Source organism: Callorhinus ursinus, unplaced genomic scaffold (genome assembly GCF_003265705.2).
Source record: "Callorhinus ursinus isolate GAN/ISIS: 27379988/994484 unplaced genomic scaffold, GSC_fseal_2.0 scaffold18, whole genome shotgun sequence".
Lineage (NCBI taxonomy): Eukaryota > Metazoa > Chordata > Mammalia > Carnivora > Otariidae > Callorhinus > Callorhinus ursinus.
Genome location: NW_027397080.1, coordinates 24,950,127 through 24,960,473, shown reverse-complemented (window position 1 = coordinate 24,960,473; position 10,347 = coordinate 24,950,127). Strand labels below are relative to the sequence as shown.

The 10,347-nt window shown below is 59.5% G+C and overlaps 1 protein-coding gene across 2 annotated transcripts in view; it reads left to right on the top strand.

Annotated features, from left to right (window-relative positions):
• CROCC (ciliary rootlet coiled-coil, rootletin) overlaps window positions 1–10,347 on the top strand; it is a 49,363-nt gene that overhangs the window by 7,804 nt on the left and 31,212 nt on the right. Inside the window, exons 1-8 of one of the 2 annotated variants that reach the window (XM_073903291.1) lie at window positions 195–350; window positions 948–1,092; window positions 2,243–2,397; window positions 7,134–7,319; window positions 7,416–7,499; window positions 7,573–7,634; window positions 7,718–7,883; window positions 8,442–8,548. In XM_073903291.1, coding sequence (XP_073759392.1) covers window positions 291–350; window positions 948–1,092; window positions 2,243–2,397; window positions 7,134–7,319; window positions 7,416–7,499; window positions 7,573–7,634; window positions 7,718–7,883; window positions 8,442–8,548 — 965 coding nt within the window. In that variant the 5' untranslated portion in view covers window positions 195–290. Of the gene's footprint in view, window positions 1–194; window positions 351–947; window positions 1,093–2,242; window positions 2,398–7,133; window positions 7,320–7,415; window positions 7,500–7,572; window positions 7,635–7,717; window positions 7,884–8,441; window positions 8,549–10,347 lie in introns of those variants that run through there. The other variant, XM_073903292.1, reaches the window with a different exon arrangement.

Genomic DNA, 10,347 nt, shown 5'->3' with positions numbered 1-10,347 from the left:
GTCCTCAGCTCTAGGGCCCCCCTCCTCCCTCCCTCCATCCTGCCCCTTTCCCCCCACCTCCTCCCCTCCTTCATCCCCTCCCCCTCTTCATCCTGCCCCTCCTCGCCTTCCCCAGCCCCTCCCCCTCCCTCAGCCCCTCCCTCCTCGGTGGTCACATGGGGGCACCGCCGGCTTTAAGCCTAATCTGCCCTGTGCTCAGCACAGCGGTCTGGCGGTGGGATGGGTGAGCTGAGCTGGTCTGTGGGGCCCTGGAGGAGGGCCTGGAGGGGGGTGCCCACAGCTTGCGCCCCATGAGTTTGGGGCCGGAGGGACCGCTGGAGGCCCAGCCGGCACTGGAGACCGTTATCCAGGTGGGTCCTGAGGCCTGAGCCCACCCTGCCCAGGGCAGGGGAGCGTGCGTCTAGCAGGAGTGGATGAGTGGTAGGTGCATCTTGGGGTCATGGGGTGGGAGAGGTGGGTTTGGGGTGCACAGGGGCCCCAGCTTGCAGCTCCCAGCCAAACTGGGGGGTAGAGCGGGTGCTCAGGGCTCAACTGCTACAGCTCCCTTATCCCTGTGCCCCGTGGGGAAAAGGGGATCCCTGCTCCCACATTTAAGGGTTGAGGTGACCTCTGCTAGCACAGTGGAATCCCCATCCATGTAGGGCTGGAGCTGGACTGGAGCCCCCGACACTGTGCTGCCCCGATGGGGTTTGTGAGTGGGCCGTGCGGTTTGGTTCGCTTCTCTGGCCCTCGGTGGGGCCTCCTTCCTGGGGCAGGGGGCACACAGAGAGCCTTCCCATGGGGCTGTTTGCCATTCTACCTCCCAGGCTTCCCTCCGTTTGGCATTTCCTGAGGGTATCCTGGGCACCCACACCTTGGGCCGCAGGACTTTGTTCCTCTCCCACCCAGGGGAGCCCAGGGTCCCAGGTCCCCTTCAGAGCTTCTCTCCCCCCCCTCCCTTCCCCCAGACCCTGGAGAGCAGCATCCTGAGAGCAGGCCAGGACAAGGGCCTGAGCGTGCAGGACTCAGCCCAGGACTGTCCCAGGACCGCTCGCCTGCCTGCCTGCGTCAGAGAGATTATTACCCGCAACCTCTCCCAGCCTGAGAGCCAAGGTGCTACTCTTCTTTCACCTTCCAGACACTGCCTGCACCTTACCCCTCCTCTTATCCCCCTTTCCCGCAGTCAGGGGCAGTAGTGACTCTCCGTGAGGCAGGCACAGCCCTGTGATGGAGGGACCCATTTTACAGATGAGGAAATGGAGGCTCAGAGGTATATTTGCTCAGAGTTGTTCCCCATGTGGTGCTGCTAGACAGTGGGGATGAGCACCCCGTTTGGCAGCCCGCAGCAAAGAGTTAGACCCAGACACCACGTCCTCTCCCAGGGACAGTGTGTGAGCTGCCTGAATCGGAGATTACGGGGGAGGGCAGCTCAGCTTAGCGCAGCACTTTGCAGAAGTCTGAGGGGTGGTACTGACCATTCCATGCCCAGGCAGAGAGGCTGATGGGCCCCTGTTCCTCCTGGTGGGTGGCATCCACAGCCTCATATGCGGTTTGGGAGTCTGGGAAGGGTGTACTTCGTCGCAGCTGGTGTATTTGTAGCTCTCCTTCGTGGTGTTTCTGGTGCTCTGGCCCCAGTCCTTGTCCAAGCTCAACCTCCTTGGGAGGACCAGGGATGTTGGGGCCCCTAGGAGCCCCAGGCAGGGAGAGACTTAGAGGCCTGTGGTGTGTGTCCAGTTGTCCTGGGATGGGAGGGGAGCCCGCAGGATGGGGGGACACTTCTTCTCCCTTTGGCCTTTTCCCCCTCTTCTTCCTCCTTCCCCTCCCAACACGACCCATACTCTCTTAAGCCCTGGTTTCAGAAGTTACGTGTTAAGTGAGGCCTCCCCGCTCTCCTGGTCGGGTCTGGTTACCCGTTCCACTCATTTCCAGATCAGCAAAACTGAGGCCCAGAGACGAGTAACAGTTGGAGAACGAAGGAGCTAGAACTCAGGTCTAGTCCCTGCCTCCTAGACCGAGCCTCCCTCCCGCACGTTCTGGACCTGCTGGGGCCACCCTTCCGCTCTGGTCGTGTCCACTCTGAGTCTAGCTCCAGGCCCGTCTCTCTGCCCCCAGCCGCGCCCCCCAACCCCTTCTTCAGCTCTGTGTGTGCTCTGCTGCCGCTCAGGGGCCCAGGCCCCTTCCCGCCTCCGGTGATGGATGTCGTGGGAGGATGCCCCCCTGCACCCCGGGGGGAGCCAACCTTATGTCTGCTGTCCCTCTCCAGCCCCGCTGCCGGCCCCAGAGATGGCGTCCATGCTGTCACTGCAGGAGGAAAACCAGCTGCTGCAGCAGGAGCTGTCCCGTGTGGAGGACCTGTTGGCCCAGAGCCGTGCAGAGCGTGATGAGCTGGCCATCAAGTACAATGCGGTCAGCGAGAGGGTGGGTGCTGCCTCAGGGCCAGGGTGCTCCCCTGAGGCGAGGGCCGGGAGACAGCCGGGCCGGGCCCGGGCACTGGGCTGAAGGTGGGCCCGGAGTCAGGCTGGCCTGGGTGCCCACCGTGGCCCTGCCAGCGTGAGTGGCCTTGAGCAAAACACTGTGCCCTCCCGGTCTGTTTTCTGTCGCGGGGATGCTGATATGATGTGGGCTTGGGAGGAGTCAACGAGCTGATGGAATAAAGTGCCTGTCACCAGGGTATTTCACTCCTATCTGTCCCACGCCTGCTTGGGGTGGGGACAGAGAGTAAGACCCTTAGAGGCCCCTGCCACCCCTCGAGTGTCTGGCCGTCTCTCTGTGCTCCCGTGTACAGGGGTCTTGGGGTCCGGCCAGCGGCGGCTGGACACTGAGGCAGGCAGGCCGGAGTAGGCGTGGGCAGCGTTCCGCCGGCCGTCTGGGGCAGCCGCAGACCTGCAGCCGCTCCCCACGGGGGTGAGGCCTCGCCAAGGAAGGAAGGAGAAGCCAGGCCAGCCTCCACGTCCAGACAGGACTCACATTCCCCAGGCACCTGTGCTGCAGGCTTGTGGGGACCCCAGGGCCTGGGCCGGGACTGCACTGCCTCCTTTGGGGCTCCCGGCTTGTGAGAGTGGACGCTAAGGAGTGGGTGGTGGCTGGAAGTTGGTGAGAGAGTTGCCCGAGGGAGGGAGTGTCTAGGTGGGAGATGTGTGGGTGGTGACAGTCATCACAGTAACTACTGTTTATTGAGGCCTTCCTATGGGCCCGGCGCTTGCTCAGTGCTTCACGTTTGCTGCCCCAAGGTTGAGACCAGTGTGATGCTCATTTAACAGAGGGGATAGCAGGCTCCGAGAGGGACCGCACCGGGCTTGGGGTCACACAGCCGGTGAAGGCTCGTGAAGGCTCAGGCTCTCGACCCCCAGCCCAGGGCTGTGCATTGCTGTTTTGTTTTCTGGGTGTGCTGGGAGTTCCGGGGCGGGGGGGCGGGGGGCAGTTGGAAAGCTGGAAGGACCTCGGACATGAGCCTCTGGATGTAACAAATGGGAGACTGAAGCCCAGAGCCCCCTGTGCGCTAGGCAGAGCCACGTTAGCCGAGGATCCCTGGGCTGGGCCTGTCACTCAGGGGCTTGCCTACTCATGTTGGGAAGAGGGGCGTGCATTTATGTGTGTGGTTGCGGGGTGTGCCATTGTCCTGGCATTGGCTTGCCTGGATAGGCCCCCGACTTGTTGAGACTTGCAGAGGAGCAGCGCGGGGGGCCTGGGGTGGCCCGTAGTGCTGGGGACAGTGCAGAGCTAGTTTTCTCAGGTTTGCAGGAGGTATGGAGAGTGGGCTGGCCCGAATCTCCTGTTGTTGGGGGTGACGGGGCCTTGAGCCAGCCCTCCTCCAGTTTAGCGCCCTCTCATCTTTTGGCCACTGGCACAGTGCCAGGCCCCCCAGGGGCTGTCTCTTAAATGCCAGCTTCTGACTGACAATGAAGCTGGTGCGCCGCCCCCCCCCCGCCCCGCCCAAGCTGGCGGGGGAAGAGAACGAGAGGTGGGAGGTGGCAGGTTTCTTTTCTGCTAAGACACAGCTGCTGAGGCTAGGGCTGCAGCAGGCCAAAGGGTGGCGGGGGGGCTGTGGGGGGTGCTGCGTTAGTCTAGAAGATTCCCTCATGTGGCTGGGGAGGCCCCTGAATAGCATGTAGAGGGAGCCGGGTGTTTCACTTTTCTCAGTGTGAGGTGGTGTGAGTGAGGCCCCCAGCCTGCAGGTGGGGTTTGGATGAGAGTGATCTCCAGGCGTGTCCTGGGACATGGGCTCCCGGAGACCACCAGAGCCTGGAGATCGCCTTATTACAGATGGGGAAGCAGGCCCAGAGCAGGGCTTGATAGGCCCCATGGTCAGCAGTGGAGCTGGGTTAAGGCCCCCGGTCCGGGCTCTGTGGTCCTGTGACACTCTGACCCTGTTGCCCGCTTGTTCCCATGGTGCAGGTGGCAGGGCCGGCCCGTGTGGCCATAACTGTTACATGTGGGCTGTTTGGAGACCCATCAGTGAGGTTGTTCTGACCCTTGCAACCCCACGGCATCCCTGGGAAAAAGAAGTGGAGGAGAGGTCAGGATCTGTGTCCTGTTGACTGCATGTAGGGAAACTGAGGCGGGGGCTCCCCGTGGCCACCTCCCAGGTCAGAAGGAGAACCCAGGCCCCCCCATCTTCCTGTCCCTGAGGAGCAGGTGTTGGGCGAGGCAGCTGGGAATGGGAAGGGAAGGAAGGCAGGCCACGCCCCCTGGGCTCCCCCAGTGTCCATGGCAACCTGGACCCAGTGAGTGAATGAATGGCGGGTAGTAGGACAGCGGTTGCTAGGGGAGACAGTAAACTTCTTTCATCCTCAGCTTGGTGACTCGCCTCTTTCCCTTTTGAATTACAAGTTAAACTGAAAGGCTGTTTTGTGAGGGGAGAAGTTTGTGCAAAGGGGCGAGGTGTGGCCGGGAGGGGCCCGGGGCCTGGCTGTGAGCACTGCGGAAGCCTGTAGAGCACCCAACGACTGCCTGAACCCCCCTAAATCACAGCAGCAAATAGCACCTGCTTCACGCAGATGTGCAAAGCACACAAAGCAGGGGCCCCGATCAGACCCCACCCGGACACACACAGATATCACATGGAAACACAAGTCCCCCATAGTGATACACTCCGATTCGTGGAGTGGACACAGCATAATTCTCCCCCGCAGCCAGATGCCACACAGTCCCCCCCTGCCCCCATTCACAGCACATACTGCCCAGGCGCACAGCCACACCACTGAGCTACCCCATCCTGCAGACAGCGCAAAACAGGGTCTCACGTCTCGGGGACACACACAGCCAGGCAGAGGTATGCCGCATGCCTGCACACTGCATAGAGTTGCTGAGACGCATATGCTGCAGACACACGTGGAGCCCAGACACGCTCCCCAGCCCTGCCCACTTACAGGTCTGCACGCAGACATAAAAACACATGAACAGGGGTGCCTGGGGGGCTTAGTCGGTTAAGCGTCTGCCTTCGGCTCAGGTCATGATCCCAGGGTCCTGGGATTGAGCCTCACTTCGGTCTCCCTGCTCCCTGCTCTGCGGGAAGCCTGCTTCTCCCTCTCCCCGCTTGTGCTCTCTCTCACTATCTCTGTATTGCTCTCTCAAATAAATAAATAAAATCTTTAAAAAACAAAGCAAACACGTGAACACATGGGCACTCACTGAGGTCCCTGTGAAGGCCTAGACACAAAGACACACAGGGTCCCACGTGGAGACAAATGACAAAACACAGCCCAGCCACAGCCAGTGAGGTGCACGGGCATTGATGCACAACACGCGGGGTCTCAGTGCTGTCACGCTCGGATGCAGACACTATCCTGTCACCTGACTTACGTAGACTCCATGGAGACACTGATCACGAGCCTGCAGCCTCCCTTCCAGGCAGAAGCCCTCAAGCATTCCCCACTGGCCCCTCTTTATGGGCGGCACCCCAGTGGTCACTGCCGCCCTGCTCTGGCACTGACCCCAGCGCATGGGGTAGAGAGCAGATTGTTAGCATGGTCGGTGGCTGGTCGAGGGGCTCCCGGGCATACCGGGTGAATGTAGGCCTGAGGGCTGGCCTGGCCTGGTCCCGTTATTTAGCCAGGGTGAGAGCAGTTGCCCTTGCTGTTGGCTTCCCTGGGCCCTGGTGTGGGAGGGCATGTGAATGGCGTGCATGGGCTAGCCGGCCAGGCATTGGGGAGGTGGATGGTGAGTGTGGGCCTGGGGCAGGATCAGCCAGGCTGGGCTGTCTTCCCCTTGGTTCACCCTAGGCATTGTCACTCCTCTGTCAGTCCTGCTCATCCTCAGCTGCCTGCTCCCTCCTCCTTTCCCCAACAGCTCAAGGAGACTGAAGGGCCCCCTGGGACCAGCAGGTGCCTGAGGGGTTAGGAGACTCAGCCAGAGCAACAGATGATGACAACGCAGGCATGCAGGCATCCAGCCTGTGCTCCCAGGGTCTGATAATGAAGGGGCTGCCAGCCTCCTGGGGGCGGAGCAGGGTGCTGACGGCAGCTTTCCATATAAGCGCGCCCTTCGTTAGAGTGTGTGCCTCTTACAGAGCGCTGTGGGTGTGGGGAGTGGGGGCGGGGCGTTCGTCTGTGTCACCCCGGAATGTTTGAGACTGCCACTGTGCCTTATGTGTGTGCGTGTCTCTAAGCTCAGATATGCATGCGTATATTTTTGCCTCTGTTTGAATGTATTCATATGTGTTCATGCGATTAATTCATGATTCAACAAACATGCCACTGCCACTCTCCTGGGTCTGAGATACGATGGAGAACAAAAATCTAGGTTTTCCTGCGCTCACGTTGGGTGGGGATGGGGAGACATAGGCATGTTGCTAATAATCAACCACAGCTGGGTTAGGTGTTTGGCGGAGAGGCTCATGGTGCCCCCACGCAAGTGCACGGAGGGCCTGTAAAGTTCCCCTCCCCCCCAACCCCGTGCAGCTTTGTGTTTTGCATGCACATGTTCGTGGGCCCACCTGCATGTGTCCACCCGTGCTTTGTCTGTGCGTCCATGCATGCTCAGCCTGTGTCCATGCACAGCCGCATTACCCTGTGCACATGTGCTTTACACCCTGGGCTTGCCCATGTATGCCTGCAAGGCATTGTGGGTCTGGGCCCAGCCTGGCATCCTCTGTAGAGTTCTGTGCCTGCCTTCCCGGGAGGCCCGGGCCTCTCACCCAGGGACCTTCCCTGCAGCTGGAGCAGGCTGTGCGGCTGGAGTCTGGGGAGCTGGAAACGCCCGAGCCCAGGGGGCTGGTACGGCAGAGCGTGGAGCTGCGGAGGCAGCTGCAGGAGGAGCAGGCCTCCTACCGGCGCAAGCTGCAGGCCTACCAGGAAGGCCAGCAGCGGCAGGCCCAGCTGGTGCAGCGGCTGCAGGCCAAGGTCAGGGCCGCCCACTCCTGCTCCCGTCCCCCAAGTGCTCGCTGTGCCCTGCCGCCCTCCCCTGGGGCTAATCTTCCACTCCACACCCATCCGCAGACCCTCCAGTACAAGAAGAAGTGCTCGGAGCTGGAGCAGCAGCTGATAGAGAGATCCACAGAGCTGGAGCAGCAGCGGCTGAGGGTGGGTGCCGGGGTGGGGCAAGGCAGGGCCTTCCCTCTGCTTGCCCAAGCTGATGCCCCCTTCTCCCTGCCAGGACACCGAGCGCAGCGGCGACCTGGAGAGCGCCCTCGTCCGCCTGGAGGAGGAGCAGCAGAGGTGGGGCAAGGCCGGGAGGGCGCGGGGTTGCCAGGGCTGTCCTCTCCTGCCGTGTGCCCACCGGTCCCTTCTGCACCCCCCAGGAGTGCCAGCCTGGCCCAGGTGAATGCCATGCTCCGAGAGCAGCTGGACCAGGCGAGCTCGGCCAACCAGGCTCTGAGTGAGGACGTACGCAAGGTGACTACCGACTGGACACGCTGCCGTAAGGAGCTGGAGCAGCGGGAGGCGGCGTGGAGGCGTGAGGAGGAGGTGGGCATGGGGGTGCTGGGAGGCCAGTGGGGCCTCAGGGGCCCAGCCTGACCCGAGGGGTAGGACGGGGCGGTGGTCAGGAGAGGGAGGCTGTGCTGGCGGGTGAGCCCTTTAGGAGAGGATAACAGCTGGCCTTGCTTAGCCCGGACCGCGTGCCTGGCGTGCATTTTCTCCTCTGTTCATCATAACTGTGGTAGGTGCTGTCACGCTCAATTTAAAGAGAAGTTAAGTAACCTGCCCACGGTGATTCACTGATGCCGCAGGCAGCTAGGATGCAAACCTGGGGCTCCAGCACTTTCTGACCTTTGCACTGCCTCTTGCAGCCTCACCGGGTCGAGGCGTTGCAACCCAGTTCCCTGTGCGGGAAGGAGGCTCGAGAGCCTGAGCGGGACAGCTCCCGCCCTTCCCCTGGGCGCTGGCCGGGCGCTGGCCCAGGGGAAGACCCACTTCCTGGGCCACCCGGCCTCCCGGGACCCTCCCATCGGAGTTGGGGGAGGAGGCGGGGCGGGGCCGGGGCGGGGGCGGGGCCGGCCCTCACTCAGCCCGCCTTCCCTCCAGTCCTTCAACACCTACTTCAGCAACGAGCACAGCCGCCTGCTCCTCCTCTGGAGGCAGGTTGTGGGGGTCCGTCGGCTGGTCAGCGAGGTGAAGATGTCTACCGAGAGGTGAGTGAGGCCCGGCTGGCGGAGGGACGGCCAGGGGAGACGCTGCAGCAGCTGGGAGATAGCCCCGCTTTTTAAGTTGAATTCAGCTCAACTCAGTTGAACTTCAGTCCAATCCAACACACCTACTGTGTGCCAGGCTCTGTGGAGATGCAGAAACAACTAGTAATAATGAACTCCTACCACCATCATGGCAGTCAGCATTTACTAGGTGTTTACTCTGAGCTAGGCTCTTTGGCCATTTTATTTTTTCTCAAATCTACAGCGTCCCTGTGAGGTAGGAACTACAATAATCCCCCTTTTATAGATGAGGGCACTGAGGCTCAGAGAGGTAGAGTGACCTTCCCAGGGTCACACAGCAGTAACTAAGTGGCCGAGTCAGGATTTATAGCTCCTGCTTTTAATCCACTAGAATATTCAGCTTCTGCTACAGGACCTCACAAGCTCTAGTGATGAAAAGATATGGACTCCCAAAATTCTAGACTGAGGAAGTGAGTGGTGAGTGACATGGAAATAGAACAGAGAATATCCCAGATTCTCAGAAGGATGGTAGGGTTGGGGAGGTCAGAGAAACACTTCACAGAGGAGATGGAATGTGCACTGACCTCAAGGGCTGGGTAAGATTTTAACCAGCAGAGCCAGGGGCTCTCCAGGCAGAGGGAAAAGTGGGAGCAAAGGCTTGGAGGTAGGAGGACATGGCAGTTAGTGGGGCTGAAGCAAAAGGCAGGGGAAGGGAGGTCAGGCTGGGAGAGCCTCAAAGGCCCACGTCAGCAGGGGAGCGTGGTCTTGATCTTTGAGCAGGTGAGGCTGTGGGGAGAGCTGAGGCAGGCAGATCAATTCCTTTCTTTTTCTGCATTAAAACTTTGTTTAAAAAAAAAAGTCATTGGATATTCAGTGTCCAGATTTCCAGTTGACTGATCTGTGTCACAGATGGGTCCCTTCTTGTCTTTAAAATTTATTTGAATTAGGACCCATAGGATGCTCACCAAATGTGATTGGCTGACTTGTGTTTTAAGTCTTTTCATTTATTTGTTTAGGAAACTGGGACAGTTGGGGGGTGCCTGGGTGGCTCAGTCAGTTAGGCGTCTGCCTTTGGCTCAGGTCATGATCCCGCCGTCCTGGGATCCAGCCCCATGTCGTCCTCCCTGCTCGGCGGGGAGTCTGCTTCTCCCTACCCCTGCTCTTGTGTTTGCTTGCTCGCTCTCTCTCACCCTCTCAAATAAATAAATAAATAATTTTAAAAAAGGAAACTGGGACTGTTGTCCTAAGAGATTCCCACAGTCTGGACTCTGAGGTGGTGTTTAACACCGTTGTCCCCTGTATTTCCTGTAAATTGGATGTTAGATTTAATTCTTTTTTTTTAAAGATTTTATTTATTTATTTGAGAGAGAGAGAGATAGTGAGAGAGAGCATGAGCAGGGAGGAGGAGCAGAGGGAGAGGGAGAAGCAGGCTCCCTGCTGAGCAGGGAGCCCAATGCAGGGCTTGATTCCAGGACCCAAAGATCATGACCTGAGCCGAAGGCAGACGCTTAACCAGCTGAGCCACCCAGGTGCCCCTGAATTTAATTCTTGATCAGATTCAGGTTTGGGTTTCAGGCACTCCTTTACTTACTTTCATTTTAAGATTAATTTTTTTAAAGCTTTATTGAGGTATGGGGCCCCTAGGTGGCTCAGTTAAGCGTCCAGCTCTTGGTTTTGGCTCCATGCTTGGGGTGGAGTCTGCTTGGATTCTCTCTGCCCCTCCCCCAACTCTCTCCCTCTCTCAAATAAATAAATCTTAAAAAAAATTAAAAATTTAACAT